The sequence below is a fragment of the Monopterus albus genome, unplaced genomic scaffold (genome assembly GCF_001952655.1).
Source record: "Monopterus albus unplaced genomic scaffold, M_albus_1.0 scaffold129.1, whole genome shotgun sequence".
NCBI lineage: Eukaryota > Metazoa > Chordata > Actinopteri > Synbranchiformes > Synbranchidae > Monopterus > Monopterus albus.
In genome coordinates, this window is record NW_018128009.1 from 903,495 (window position 1) to 920,153 (window position 16,659).

At 41.9% G+C, this 16,659-nt stretch overlaps 1 protein-coding gene across 1 annotated transcript in view; it reads right to left on the minus strand.

The window, feature by feature from the left end:
* Window positions 1–5,936: 5,936 nt before the first annotated feature.
* qsox1 (quiescin Q6 sulfhydryl oxidase 1) overlaps window positions 5,937–16,659 on the minus strand; it is a 24,346-nt gene continuing 13,623 nt past the window's right edge. The window contains exons 9-13 of the mRNA XM_020613016.1: window positions 16,046–16,168; window positions 14,200–14,332; window positions 12,773–12,949; window positions 7,749–7,910; window positions 5,937–7,615 (exon numbers count right to left, since the gene is read on the minus strand). Coding sequence (XP_020468672.1) covers window positions 6,816–7,615; window positions 7,749–7,910; window positions 12,773–12,949; window positions 14,200–14,332; window positions 16,046–16,168 — 1,395 coding nt within the window. The 3' untranslated portion in view covers window positions 5,937–6,815. The remainder of the gene's footprint in view (window positions 7,616–7,748; window positions 7,911–12,772; window positions 12,950–14,199; window positions 14,333–16,045; window positions 16,169–16,659) is intronic.

Sequence of the window (16,659 nt, forward strand, 5' to 3'; positions counted from 1 at the left end):
TCAGCAGGATGCACCGAAGCTCGCAGAGAAACACCAGCAGTCAGTCCACACTTTCACTGTCAAAACACCATTAGGCAGCAGTGGCATCGTGTCCCTCACCATTTGGTCCTACAGCAGGAGAGGCGCACAGAGAGGGAGAGAGGCAGAAGGCGAGGGGGGAAACCTTAGCAGAGAGCACAGAAGAGAAAATTAAATTGCACTTGGGGGCAAATTCTATTAGGGAATAGTTATTGTCTCCTGACAGCTCCTGTCCATTTGGGTAATTAGTAGAAGAGATTGGTTGAACAAACGAAATCTATTACAGTCAGAAATGTTATTTTCCAATTCCCAGATTGAACCTGATCCTGTCGTGCTAAGTCGAGGCGGTAATAGGCTCATTTGACTCGAAAAATACCACGGCCAGGCCAAAGGTTCCTGATGAAGGTCTAATAATAATAATAATAATAATAATAATAATACTTAGGTCGTCAAATTAATACCAGCTGTAAGTAAACATTTAATTTTGGCAAAAACGTTTATCTGTATTCATAAATGAGGCCTGAGGTACATCATATTGCACAAACGCCATTTATGCAAAAATTAAAACATGCACTGAACACCGGTGGTATTATTTTGTAGAAATCTTTCAGAACATAAAAGACATAATTCATTTATATTATCCAATTTAATCTGAAGTCCTGAGATTTACTGGTACCTGCACAAGGTGCTGCCCTGTCTGTACACTGCCCATTGCATGCTGGGATACACTTCAGACCCTCCTGACCTCTATCAGATAAGCCTGGGCAGCAGATGAATGAGTGAGTGAATAAGATGCGAGATGTAAAGCTTTAATGAAAAGTATTGATACTATGTCATACTTAGTGGTAGCCATGAGTTCAAATGTCAGGGTGTTTATTTTGGAGAAACCCCCTAACTGATGCTGAGATGTGATGGAAAACATACACCATAACCTCCATCTGACTTCATAAAATTGTGTATAATTCATTTACCCCGAAACAAGATGATACATATGCAGACAAAGCAAGCACCTTGTGCGTCTTTAGTTACAACATGCAAAGCTCTTCAACACAATTGTTCATGTTTTTTGTCAAACATTTATGTGTTACAGTCATTCCAGTCATCAGAGGACTGACCAAGTCCCTACATTACATACAGGGGACTTACTAAAACTAGGCTGCCATCAAATCTGTGACCTTATTTAGACTAAACTTAAAACATATGCTTAAGCACTAATAGAAAAACTATTACTTATTCTATTATTTAATGAAATGACCCAACACTCCCTTTAATACAAACAAATGGAATTCAACAAAAACATTTTAAAGCCCTTTTCATAAAATCAAGAAAGCGAGGAGTGAATCTCCCCCATTAAATGACAGGAGCAGGATCAGCTGAGTGTATTCAGACTGTTACTGACAAGTGTTGGACCTCCTCCAACTTCATTACCCGAACACTTCCTGTAAGCAGTGGATGCTAACTCTGGAGGAGGGGTTGAGTCCAGAACAATCCAGAAACAGAACACAGCAGGAGGAGGTCAGGTTTGTGATGAAATTAAAATAGTTCGGTTTAGCACGTTCCCAAGGCCTAAATGCAGTTGATAGTAGGAGGTTATTGATCGTCCAGAATCCCCTCCTGTCCACGCTTCTGCACTTCTGCTGGGCACAGATGAACTACAAGGTCTTCCACCTGGCTAAAATCAAAGATACTTGTCTTTCATTCGTGTGGGGCCAAACAGTAGAGCAACCACAAAAAGCAGGGGAGAGCAAGCAATTGCACAATTAGACAGAGATAGATTATATAGAATCAGATAGACACAAATAAACACACCATTCCCACTAATGCAACAGAGCATATTTGATGGTTTCCTGGTTGTACACAGGTGGACAGGCAGTGTGGTAAAGTCTCCTCCTGTTTGTCATTGTATAAACAGCAGCCCAGCAGCACACTGATGGTGAGAAGACTAGTTTAGTTAGGGAGATGAGCAGATGAGCATCCACATGAGAGAGGGAGGGACTGCAGCAGTAAAATGAGATGGATCTGACCCTGCCTGACTCCTGCCTTTAAAAGGCTGAATGTTTTAAAGCTGAAAGGGGATCTGGCTTAGTTTGAATGTGATATATACCAATACCATATATTAACCTCTTTTTCATAATTTATGCACCCCTCCCTTCCCTCGTTCTCGCTCTATCCACAGCAGGAAGCTTTATAGTATTATTAAAGTCAGAAAGCAAGATGACAGAAAAATGCATCAAGCCCCTCCTGCATTTTAATATCAATACCGGAGGGGCAATAAACATCAAGGCAGAGAGCACACAGGAGAGGAGCGACTATAAAACCCTACACTGTCTAATTTATGGAAGACAACAACAGGGCAGCAAGGTGAGGTTTTTACCCTTCAGTCTGTGCTTTCATAACACAATGTCTCAGTGCACACCGTTTATGTTCAACAATCAACACATGCACAGAGTTTTGAAGAAAGTAATGAGGCTGTTCAGTGTTAATGCCTCAAATTTTAACTGGAAGAGTGATGAACTAAACATCTGTAACAGGTAATGTAATAAATGGCGGCGACACAAGCTTAACGTGGTGATAAATCAGTCGGTCTATTTATTAGTTGTTCTTAACCTTTCAATCATATCACTTGATCTTCATCATCAGATAAAGTTTGCACAGCTGTCATGAAACTGCAGATGTTCAAGTTTCTCTTCTCTAATGAGCAAGAAGTGCAAATTTTGACTTCAAAGTTAAGGCTCCAAATTCACTCTTGACATTGGAAAGAGCAACTGACAAAAGTGTAAGTTGTAACAGAAGCAGTAAAAGTGAGACTGCAGTATGCAACTCCAATAATGTAGACAACCACTTGTTTTCTGACTTTGTTAGTCAGAAAACAATCTTTGTTATTATAAACAAATGTATGACTGAGTTGAGATTACCTGTTGTGTTTGTTTGCTTTCAATTATTGTATTTAATACTGATACATCATATGTTGGGTTTAATGGTGGTATTATATATGTATTTATTTATACATCAGCTATAACATTATAACCACTGACAGGTGAAGTGAGTAACATTGATCCTTACAGTGTGTGAGGTACTGTATATTAGGCAGCAGGTGAACATTCAGTCCTTGATGTGTTGGAAACAGGGGACATGGGCAATGTAAGGATCTGAACAACTTTGACAAAGGCCAAACTGTGATGCTAGACGACTGGATCAGAGCATCTCCTAGACCACAGATCTTTACGACTGGGTCAGAGCATCTCCTAGCCCACAGATCTTGTTGGGTGTTGGGTTAGTATCTACCAATAGTGGTGTAAGCAAAGACAAACAGTGAACCTGTGACAGAGTCATGGACACCCAAGGCTCACTGATGATAAGGTTTACCTACTGTAGATTTCATCCATCCATTATCTATACTGCTTATTCCTGAATAGGCTGGAGCCAATCCTAGGCGAGAGGCGGGGTACACCCTGGACAGGTCGCCAGTCTATCACAGGGCTGATGTGTAGACAAACAACGACACACATCCACATTCACTCCTACAGGCAATTTAGAGTCACCAGTGTACATGTCTTTGGACTGTGGGAGGAAGCCAGAGTACCTGGAGAGAACCCACGCAGGCACAGGGAGAGCATGCAAACTCTGCACAGAAAGGCCCGGGGTCTGAATCCAGAACCTTCTTGCTGTGAGGCGACAGCGCTAACCACTGCACTGCTGTTCCTCCCCCTAGTGTCGATTAAAGTTTTAAATTTCATTCATCTTTTTTCAAAATATTCCATTATGATTAAATCTTTGTTAAACTGGCTGAAAATAAGAAATACTGTACATTGGTCTCTATGAAGAGAAACGTTCAGCAGCTGTAGTGATGATATCACATCTAGAGTGGGGAGGCTGTTGAATTTGTCTAAAACAGTACCTCTAACTTGTCTTCACAGTTTTCACGGAGTGGTTGACACGTCCATGCTCTTCCAGATAGTAGAAGCAAATGGATTCACAGAAGATGCAGTGAGCTGCAGAGCGACATGAGCGCCAACCAGCTGCTGCACTGACTCATGCGTACACAGTATTAGGCAGGAGGTCATAATGTTATGACTGATCAGTGTATTTACTGTGTGTAGTGTAAACATTTGTTGATTATGATGTACATTTTAAAATGCAACTCAGAAAGCGTAGTGGTAGACTAAGTAACATTTTTGGATTCCCATCAGTTAACCACTATATAATGTGTCAATGAATAGTGTGATGAGCATGAAAAGGATGTGAATCTTATGGCCACTCCAGATGGGAGATTTTGGAGTGACATATTAGACGAGTGCTCCCTACTATCTTTAACACACCAAATGATGGGACACCTTTTGGATGAATGCTGCCCATCTTTCCAGTAGATTACGGAGACTTGTAGAATTTAAACTAATAACCACTCAAGCTGTTCAGTTAGGTAGCAACCGTTGCATATACGCAGCTGTTGGGAGTTTGAAGAAATGTGAGACATTTGCAGAGAGTAACATGAGGAGACAGATACCTCTGATATCTGGAGGCAATTAGCTTAGTGTAGCATAAAGACTGGAAGCAAAGGAAAACAGCTAATCTAGTTTTCACTGGTCAAAAACAAATACTAATCCTGATTCTGAATTCAGATGGGTAAAGAACACAAACATCTCTGAATGTGAAACCTGTGTCCTCAGTGTGAACTGCCCACCACAGCCTTGGCAAAGTTTGAGGCAGATATTACATTGCTGCCAACTTCCTCATTAACCATCATTAGTCCTAACCAGCAGAACACTCGCAGCTCACTGAGGCTCAAGGCACCTGATAAAAGGCTTCTGTAGAGTAAGCACCACAAAGCATGGCTGACTCCAATCCAATAACAAATACAAGCAAACGTTTAAATTGATTAGCAAGTTGTGTATGGGAGAAAAACACTTCAATGATTGATTTAAGAAAAAAAAATATGAATGCTTGTAAGCATTTAACATTACCTCCCTGACTCAGATTCAGCACATTAAACACCAGATCTGACTACACAAAAAAGTTTGAGAAGGGCACATAATTCCTACTTTGACACTTTTCCAGCTAAGAAATACAGGCCACCCTGCTATTAAACTTCGTCAGATGATATATTGGATAATGTTTGGGGAAAAGTATAAATAACAAGCACAACAGTGCTCTTCTCACTCCATTCAGGCAATCATAACGTGTCGTTGAATATCTGAGAGTTTGATTAAGTCACACAAGCACAGCTGCTCAGCCTTGATGCTCCTCTGCTTTAATGTAGGGCAATTAATCAGCCTGTTGTCCCACCGTGTGTGTGTGTGTGTGTGTGTGTGTGGAATCGACTGCCTTAACTCAACAATTTCACCATCAAAACCTGTCATACTACTGATGCTGAAAACATGGTTTGGATAAAGAGATAGAGTGGGGTTTGGGATGAGATCAGTGTGTGTGTGTGTGTGTGTGTGTGTGCGTGAGAGAGAGACATGTTGGGGGGTGGAGGTACAAGGGCAGGAGTCAAGGGAATTCAAACCAATGTTCCAGGGAACACAAAGCTCAAGATCAAGCATCGCTTGTCCTTCAGATGGGCTTGTTGTAATCCAGGCGTCATCAAACCCTTGTCCTCCACCCATCCATCACACACATTGCTCCCTCTTTCGTCCCCCCTCTCTCCCTTGTTAGTGCGACCCCCCCCGAGCCCAACTCCAACTGTGTAAGGAGGGAAGAAGCCCCATGAAAGCCGATTGTGTTTTAATAAAGTTTATTATCTGCAGAGAGCTAATCCTCAAAGGTAAGCTCTCTCCTCTAGGCCTAAAGGAAAGATGGATTATTCACTTGCCATAATCCCAATGAAATTGTTAGGATTTAGCTTGTGCTGCTCAGCATGTTTACAGTGGCCTACTTTAGCAAATCAGTGTTTTAAAACCAGATCAGAAAGAGCAGAGTTTTATCAAAAATAATTTTATTGATTCAGACTGAAGCAACAGAGAAACTGTTTTTGAGATGACCAGCAGAAGCTTTACATTGTGGACGACAGCCAAAACCAAAACTTGCTTATTCTAGAACCTCCTCCAGTGTGAACACGTGTGCCGCTCCACAAAACCTCAAACATCCAGAGCAGCTATTGTGTGGACTCAGCGCTACGATGTAATATTCACAGATGTGAATGCTCAGTGTAATGTATAACTCTTACCGTTACTGCTGCTCCTGTCACAGTATTCAACAAGAAGATGCAACTGTCAGTCCCACAACAGCTTTGAAAGAACTTGACTAAAACTCAAAGAAATGTCCTGAAAAAAAAATCCCAGTGAGTAATTGGAAAGTCAGAACAGTTCATCTTTCATTTTAAGATACAACAGAGCATGTACATGTATTTGGGGATTTAAACTGTCTCGAATACTTCTGCATGTACATACATATACACAAATTGCTACTGAAGCATCCATTTTTGCTTGCAGTACACAGGCAAGTAGTGTAGGAGGGGCTCATCCTACTGTGACAGTAAAATAAATTGCACTAATCACATAAATGACCATAACTTTAGTAAAAGCAACAAACTAAATCACTTAGTAAAACCCCCCAAAAATAATTAGTTTAATTTCACACAAATTAAAAATCCATAAATCTCATAATGGGTTTAATTTTATCCTTCATAAGTGGTTAAAACAGAATCAAAAGCAACATTGTTTATCCTGAATTTGAGAACAGACAGACACCTACTGATAGACATATACATCTGTATGCACTGATTTTCCACAGGTGATGTACTGCCTGAACTGTTCTGGAGGCTGGATTGTTCTGAATCAGGTCGAGTGTGTGTACTGTCAGGGCAGGGCTACTTTAGCCCGCCGTAGCCTGAGGTGATTTTTAAAGAAAAGGTACATGGCAAGAAGACACATACAGGACAGGAAATAAAGAGCGACACACAGGCTAATGTCCAGCTTTGAGAATCCAATGCTCAGTACTAACATCAAGCGTCCCCCGTGGTTCGACTCCTTATCAAAGTACTGGCCTGTCAGTTCCCGCTTCTGTAGCCGTTTTCTCTGCTCTCCCATGTTCTGCTCAAAGTCTGCTTCCACAGGCTGCAGGCCTACCATTCCGAGCCCTGTGTCCAGCTCTGTGCCGAGACTGAATACAGGCCTAGGCTCCTGCTCCTCCTTCCTCTGCAGGGTACGCTGCATGACTCGGTTGGTAGCAGCTGCCTGCAGTGCCTTGGCCTTGTAGTGCTGATTGAGAAATAAGTCGAGATCCACGATGTCCTCCTGCACTTCTCGCATCCTCATCCCCACAATGCTCGGCTTCTTGCGGGCCTGCCATCGGCTTCGATTTAGCTCCAGTTTGGGTTTGGCCCAGGTAATCGGCTCTGATGTCTTACCGTCCATTTCGTCTAAAGCTGCTCCCTCCCCACCTTCCTCTTCTTCATCTGTCAGTGCTTCACCCTGTGGCTCCTCCACTTCTTCCTCCTCTTCTTGCACAGTGGGTTGTGATGGCAGAAGATGCATCATGGAGTCCAAGGCCTCCCTAGGGTTCCTCTCTACACGTTTCGGAGCTTCTAAAACCAGCCTCTGGCTGGCGTGTTTTTCCCTCTGTTTTTCCAGGATATTGTTTTCATCTTCAAGATAGTCTGACAGGGAAAGGAAAAGAAAGACAAGATCAATCTAGCCTGTCAGCTCTTCAAAAGCAGGTAGAAAGACAAAAAACTTTTCCAGTTGGGTGAAGTCACACTGTGTGAGGATGAAAATGGAAACCACGAGTACCTGTGAGGATGCTGCTGGAGGAGAAGTGGGACAATAGGAAATTGAGGACCTGCTGCTGATTCCACTTGTGATCCCCGTTTTCCTTCACTGTGTGGCAGGCTGGGCACATTTCTGGTGAGGGCCACTGGATCTTTGGGAAGTTGGGGTCTTCACTCAAGGCACCTGGAGAAACAGGGTTACTGTATTGTGCAGCACAGTTCTGAACACACGATTAACTCAGATTATATGATGCACTGATGTGCATAACCTTCACAGACTGTACAGTACTATGTACCATTGTAAAGTCCACTTGCTACATCAACAAGAGATGTTGATTACAGATAATATAATTTTACCTGTTATAATAGTCTTATAGAGGTTGTTTTTGAATGTTTGAGTATCTAAACAGGCCCACTTCTTTCACTACTACAACTTTGTCAGTTTTTCTCACAGCAACAAACTAATGAGCACTTCACTGACTTATAATAGATAATATACAAGGTCACAATATGTTGGAGGGATCCAAATTCATAGCAGATAAGTGAAGTGCACAGCATGATGCTTCCAGTCAGCTGCTATGTCAATTGTTGTTTCTTTTATTTTCTGCATTGATGCATTGACTTGAAGATATAAGTGCTCTGAGGACTGGATGCAATCTGAGTTGAACCCATTTGATCTTGTCACAGTGCTCGTAAAACCTAAGTGCCTATATGCATATGTGTATGTATGTGTTTAAGTGTGTATATGTAAATCATCTGTCTGTGTTTGTGTGCATGTAATCTATGGAGTGATACTATTGTGCGTGCATGTGTGTGTGCACAAGCGTGTGTCTGACAGGGTCTAACAATGATCAGTGGGCTTCTGGGGTGTCCCAGTGGGAGGGGTGGTGAGATAACAGATTTGGCCCAAGCAGACCCCCCCTCCCCCACACATTCCGGTTTTCAGATGGCAAACCTCAGTGCACTGGGCCACCTGTTTTGTCCCTCAACACACCTTTGAAAGCAAAGTCCAATCTCCAAACTGAGCATGAGAGTAACAAACCTCAGAGGGGATCAGTGCTTCTAATGAATTAGAAACGTTCTCCTTTAAGATCTTTTATTTTATGTAGCTGCTTCCCACTAACACCACATGCAGTCTGTATCCATGCAAAGCAACTGGAAGAGAAATTTACAAAATTGTACAGGCTCAAACAAAAGCTTAGATGGACACACACACACACACACACACACACACAGGAGCATCTAGTAATAAATTGCTTGTTGTCACCAACAGGCCAGTGTGTGTGTGTTTGTGTGTGTGTGTGTGTGTGTGTGTGAGTGAGGAAAAAAAGCAGAGCAGCAGGTCTGTCACTTTACAGCACTGTCAATTTACATCCTCCACCACCTCCATCCCTGCTCCCTGCACCTTCTCCCCGCCACTCAAGATTAATCTCAGTCATATGCATGTGTGCACGCACTCTGCATACAGTACTTTACATAAAGGATACATCAATTTTACTGTGTCCTGGATGGGCTGCACTGGCTTTTATACATTTCAGCAGGTGACAGTACAAGCACACACATGCATGTTAGTCTTACTATAGTTGTGAGGACACTGACATTTTGCATTCCCTAGCCGTTCACCCTAACCTGAACCATGACTACTAAATCCCTAACACCCAACCCTTAGCCTAAGCTCAACTTCACATGAAATCAACTTTAACCCAAAAACTAACTCTCACCCTTCCAAGAGCCTCACAATGCACACACAGACACACACACCAGATGCCTCCCATCTCTTTCCTCATTCTAATCAGCTAGCCAGGTCTTGCGGCTAGGGGGACTTTAGCCATACCAGCCATACTGTGATTGCCACAATGGCCTGTCACGGAGGTGTCATCACCACTGGGCATACATATTCATCAGGTATAAATATATTTTGTTCAGCACATCAGACTAGCTTCCTTAGTACTAATTCTGTAAGTGAGGATCACCTGCACTGCACAGTATATGGAGCCTTCATGACTGCTGGGGAGTGCAGCTGGTGTCAGACACTTTATGCTCATTTAAATAATTGAAACAAAAACTAATTCAGGAATCTAGATTGTGTATTGTAGGACAGAATTAATGCTAGTGTCGGGTAACAAACCAATATATTTTTGTACTAACTGAAATGTGTTTGGAGCAAATATGATGTTAAGCATAAAAGGCTGGTATTGAACATCTGGTCAGATTCATCATCTTGTTTACATATTCTTTAACAACTGGAAACTAAGCAGAAGTTGCTTCTAGTTAGTTCTAAAAAAGGAAGCAACTTTGGTACTGTGGAGGTGGTTTGGTTTTAAGGCGTCAGCTCTACAACAAACCTCACCAGTATGTAAGCAGTGTAAATATGGCAACTGCAATAGGGGGCCAGCAAAAAAATACTTATGTCACCACCTCAAGCACCCAGTTTAGTACAAGGAGAGCACACCAACTAATTTAAGGTCTTAACAACAAAAAGAGAAAACTACACTGGCACAACCTGGAAAGTGCTTTTTTTTATAGGTGCAAGGAAATAACTAAAACAAGTTTATATTTTCATATTATACTTTCAGCTTTTCTGCAACTTACTGTCAAGAATATCATGATCACAAAAATACTTTGCAATATCAAGATATTTTGTGGCAATGACAACTCTAATTTTGAAATCTTTACTGCAACTCAGGTACTGTATCTCTGCTAATAATAAAACATTTTAAATGATACTGCTCAGTATGGAAAAAAGCACAACCTATGTGAGCAGTTCTGTACATGAAACATGCAGTCCTGAAAGCACCCAGGCTACAGCAGTGCTGTTTTGTCTGCAGTAATGTGAATCAGTCTCAGCTTGTTGACAAGCAGCAACAGGACTGAGCTGCCACCAGTCTTAATTCTGCTGCTGAGAGAGTTCGAGGGCCCTGGGGCCTCTTTGTTGCCAGCTAAATTAATTGTTCGTCCGCTTCACAAATAGCTGCTCTTTCATGCATGGCTGCCCCTGAAAGGAGAGGCGGGGATGCCTGCTAAAGAGCTCCACTTTAGGCAAAGGGGAGAGGAGGGGTTGAGTGGATGGAGGGATGGAGTGTGCTCTCCTCAGGGAGATGCTGCCACTCATTGCTACAAACACAGCCAAACCCTCAGCTCCTCCCTCTCTGTCCTTCTGATTCACCTAACCTATCCCCTGTGGACCCTAACTCACCCTCCACCATGACCAACTCCCCCATGCCACACGCCACAACTTGACCGATGCTTGGAAAAGCTGTATGTGTGTGTGTGTTTTGGAAGTGGAGGGGGTGAAGGAAGGGGAAATGTGTGTGGCTTATGTCATGGTGTTGTACCACCTGCTGTCACACAATACCTTAGGAACTGTGTGTGCTTGTGTATGTGTGTGTTGGCAGAGGGCTGGCTCCTGGGGGACCCATCCTACAAGGCTGCTGCGCTATTAATTGTCAAGCGGAGGATATGAGTCCCAGGGGATGGTGAGTGGAAAGAGAGAAAGACGGACAGAGGAATAGAGGGAAGATAGATGGATGGGGGGGAGGGGTCTAGGGAGCAGACACGTGCGGGAATGGGTGTCCTTCTGGCCCCTCCTGGTCTGGGCACAAGCTGTCCCTGTGTCAGAAGAGGGGGGCAGTCAAAACAAACAAAACAGTGATTTAACAAAGTGGACTGTTAATGACAGCTTTGTGCCTAATAAAATCATAAGAACACAGACAAGGGAGGGGTGATGTTCAGGAGCTGTTTAGCACTCTCAAAACTGATGTGCAAGTGTAATATGCTGACATAGCACAGCCAAAGATGAGGTAAAACCTTTTAGACAAAAAAAAAAAAAAAAAAAAAAATTAAAAAAATAAAAACGGAGCAAGAAATCTGGCGCAAAGATGAAAAGAGGCAGAAGTGCAGGAAAAGTAATCTCACAAAATGAAAGATGTGTCCATTAAAAGTTACTCTAATTGAGTGATTATGCTGAATTAGTTGTGTTTAAATAGACAGATCCCCTTTAGCCAAATCCTGCAGCAAAGTGGAAAGGTACAAGAAGGAAACAGAATTTGGGGACAGATAAATAAGAAAGGGGTGATTGTGGTGGGACAATGGGGTGTGGGACAGTATCAAAGCAAGGGTGTGAAAAGCATGTAAGATGGCAGAGGGGCCTCAGGAAAAAATGGGTGATGATACTTAGAGGACTAAGACAGGGTAACAGCTGGTGTCTGATCTCAGGATCCCTCCTCCCCTCACCCTCTTAGTCATATTATGGGGACTAACTGACAATGAGAGGAAACTTGAAGCTAAAGTCTTCCCCAGTATAAAGTAAGGACACGCTTACTATGATCACATGGTGGGGATGGACAGACACTGAGGAAAGGAGAGTCAAAAGATGAAATGCCTCTGTGTGTGTGTTGTTGTTGGGGGGGGTTAAGTACCGATGACTTAACACACCAAATTGTAGTGCATCATAGTGTCTCTTGGCATATGCCAATCAAATTTAGTTTCTTTCCTCTTGAAACACTCTCACGACTCATGTTGAACTCTAGGGTATATATGTCCATAAATATATCCAATCACATGTGATTTGGAGCAATTTGCTAAACCACCCGTCATATAAAACAGCTGTGGGTAGCTTGTGGATTCTAGTAGCTAGCAGAGTGATGCCATGGGTCAGAGGTGTGTGTTTGGATATCACAATGCAAAAACATTTTTAAAAGAGTGTGGCTATTCTCTAATTTATTCAGTTTGATTCTCCTCCTCCTCCTCCTGACCCAACAATGCAGGTGAGGGAGGTGTAGGTGGAGGCCAACAGCTCTCTCACTACAGCTTCATATCAGTGTATTCTGAGTCATGGTGATCCAATCACATTTGATGGCTCAGTTTGCTTCACTGAAAAATACATCGCACTATGGAAGCTAATGATGCTATAACAGCCACTTCACTGTAATTTAAAGAAACCTTAAAAAAAAAAAAAAAAAGAACCACAGTTGAAATTTAAATTATGGAAAGTATCACTAAAACCACAATAACATGGTAGGTAACCAAGACTGTGCTGACCACTACCTGCCAGCCTGTTATTGACACGATTGTGCCTGGACCAGAGCCACAGGGCTGCTGACGACAGCGTCTTCACCTCAGTCACAATCTCCCTCGCCATGTTCTCAAAGTGCTCGGCACACGGTCTGCAGCCAAAGAAGATGTGGACGTAGTTTCTCATTGCACTCAGCACCTCTTGAGGATCTGCAGAGGAATGACATGAGGTCTGTCAATCTTGAGCCTCAGCCAATGTGATCAAAATAACAAAAAGGCTATCTATAGTAATTTAGAACATTAACCTCAAATATCCTTAAAATCCCAGTTTTTGTAGAATACATATTTGTAAATATGCAATTTAATATAGTTGATATTGCTAGTTATATTTTTTACTTCATACAGCTGTTGTAAAGTGATGTTTTTTTTATCCACAAACACATGCATGTAAACAAACCTCATACATTACCTCATTGCAATAATCAGTGTTTCCCTGTTATGCAATGCACAGTTACCTATCCTTGTAAAGCTAGTTGTTACAAAGTACATTAAAATGTACACGTATACTGTAGCCTGAAAGCTTGCTAAATGCAGCGTGGGTCCACAGCCTCCCATATTCCCACAGCTTTGTGGGCTAGGAGTCTCAGAGGGCTGGGCTAACCCCATATTGAGATGAATAATCTATGCCAGTGGGATAACCCAATCTGGAGATTAGATAGAGTTAACACACTGTGTGAATGGTGGCCAGGCTGTTGTCTCAGGACTTCAACAGTCCACAAACATATTTTCCTGGAACTGTTTGCAGCTTAGCAGGACCCTTAGGAGAACTGCACTGACAGTGGGAGTTTTCCTTATAAAAAAAAAAACTGTTGGGCTTGTATTCAAACTTTTAATAATATATGAGTTTGTATACGAATGATAGGAATTTCATGTTATGGTCAACACTGTAGTGTATGCATGCATCATTAAGCTGGTGGTGGTGGGGGGGGGTCCCAGATGGACACCCCTTTTGGTCAGGCCATCTGCAGGTCACATGATGGTCCGTAAACCTCAGGATTAACCTCTGTGTGTGTGTGTGTGTGTGTGTGTGTGTGTGGAGGGGAGATTAACGTCCCTGCCACGACCAGATCCTCTAGTCATCTGCCTGTTTTATTAACCACTCACATTCCACTAATCTACATAATCCCTTTTCATACAGTCACAATTAGGCTCAATTTTAGCTGTGACAAAATTACTGAAGGAAAGGAAGAATTCTGGTTAAAACTTGATTGTGACAAATGTTTTTGTTTCTGTGTGCATGTGTAAAATTGTTTGTGTCCTGTTAAATCAGGTCAAAGTGAAAAAAGTAGCTCGCCAAACATTCCTGGGCTAATCTGTTTACAAAGTGCTCATCCTCAGTTCACTCCTGTCTTCTTGAATTCTCAGTGGCCTATTCATTCACAGCAATATAAACTCTGCACCTTTAATGTTGTTGGCCTGGACAGTGAGAACATGGAAGAGAGTCCACACCCCACAAGGATAACGTCTGAGATGAGGTTGTGAACCCTGACAGCCCACCCACCTCACCCCTACAGGCAAAGCAGCGTCTGGAGACTGAGAGACAGGAAGAGAAACAAAGAGACAAGCATAAGTTAGAGTTGAATGAGAAGAAAGGAGTAAAGAAACCTGTTTAGAGGATGAGAATGGTCATTTCTATGTTATTAGTATTTTCAACAATCCATATAGAGACAAACCAACAATGAACTGGTTAATGTCAGTCTCCCTTGCGGATTACCTTATTCATCTGAGCCATAGACCTGAAGTGCTGTTCAAAAATTGTTAAAAACAGATCGGTAAAACACACTGTTGCACTGGGTGACATTTCTTAATCGCAAATACCTCAATATTTGTTACAAATGTTGCCCCAAAGGCTCCAAACAACTATAGGGTTTTAACCATGGATGTATTAAGGAGAACTGGATTACAAGATGACGACCATTCTTCCCACTGAAAGCTGCTCACCTGGCGCATACACCAAAAAAAAAAAAAACTTCAATCTTTACTTCCACGTTGTGTGGCCCACTTGCACATGCACATTTGTTTTTTCCCCCGCTGCCCATATACTTTACATTGGGATGATATCACGTAAATTAAACTCTTAGCCTGGCAAATTTTACAAATAAAAAAACCTCTCGTGGATCAGAAATATACAAAACAATGAGTGATAACTGACCTGATCTACAGTTTGAGGTGTCCTGTTAAAACCACTTAAAGATGAGTCTTGCATCATTGTGGTCTATAGAGAAAATGCTTTTTGGGCCTATGGGGGTTTTTCTGTTGCTGTACCACAACTGGTTACTGGGAAAAATTGGCTGAACAGCTGAGTGGCGGCCTGGTACCCAGTTCTCATAGGTACATCCACGGTTTTACTGTAAAATCCTCCTCATTGTCTCGCAACATGTTTAACTTAATGAAAGAAGTTTCACGTAGTTTTCTTGATCAATGAGAAGTCAATCTCAGGTTAATGGCTTAGCCCTCCACTAATGAACAGAAGCTCTCCAGATCTTGAACCACAAGCCTCAGTTGAATCCACCAACCTATTGTCTCTGACATAAAGTCGTTTTTCTCACCACACTGTGTGACTGACACAGTTACTCACATGTCTCATACCTTCTCATTGATTCATTGATCCATTGATTTGCCTGCTAAAAGCTAATGATGTAAGTAAGTGACTCTTTCAATTTCCTAGGGGCTGTACACCAGAGGCACGCAGGCTTCATTCCAAAAACAACAGCACATAGATTTTCAACTATATGCTCTGGCACAAAGACAAGGACAAAGTACATATTGAAATATCTGATATTTATGTTTTTCACTCACTCGTCCTGTATTTACAAGATCCCATTTTGACAATTCTTTGACAGAACAGGCACCACTGTGGTGTCTCTGAGCTGGTTCTGAAATGACAAAGTGGGTAGACTGACAAATGACCTTGTAGTTCAGTGGAATAACAGGGATTCTCCCAGACAGCTGACAGTCTGAGTGCAGTTTGTGATGACCTGCCCTCTGTTTTCTCTGCAGCTGCTTGTGCTGCTCTCATCTGCTTTCGTCTCACAAATGTGTCTTCTTTTTCTAAATTTGTATTCAGTAATGTGCTCAATGCAGTACCTACTGGACAGAGCATTTCTGAATCACATGAAAACCAATGATGGCAACAGATTTACTACTACGTTGTTGGTTTGATCGACATTAACAGGACCCACCTTACGTTTAACTGCATTGATACATAAGGTGAAAACCTGTTTGTATGGTTCCGTCTTAACTCACCTGTGCCGAGTTATCCAGTATCTCTTTAAACGCTTCATAGGAAATCTCATCTCCAGTTTGGTTTTGTACCCAAGAGTTTGCAGACTTCAACAGATTCATCACTATGGGACGACCTGGAAAGTACTGCAGAAGTAAAACAGCAAATCACAATGTAAACAGATGTTAGCTGGCTCTTGGTGCAAACAAGGTGTAGAAAGAGCTGCAACAAAGACTTTACATTTATTATCATTTTTCCTCCCATTATTTTCTCAGTTATCAGGTTAGTCCTTTGTTCTATAAAGCGTCTGAAACTAGTAAAAATTAACCATCACATTTTCTCAGAGCCCATGGTGACATCTTCAAATTGCTTGTTCAATCAGCAGTTCAAAACCCAAAAGATTTAATTTTCTAATAGAAAAAAAAAAACCTGCAGGCGGAAAAGCAGAATGCAAATGAAAAGTGCATTTAATAAATTAAATTCTAGCAAGCCTTCAGGATGTGATGTTTTTCTGTCTAAATGGTAAAAAATGCTTAAAAACAAATAAGTCCGCTCCTCAGCATCATTCAATGAAACCCTACAACTGCAGTAGGTAGAAATTAGAGACAAATATCAACAGTAGAATTCTGATCCCCCC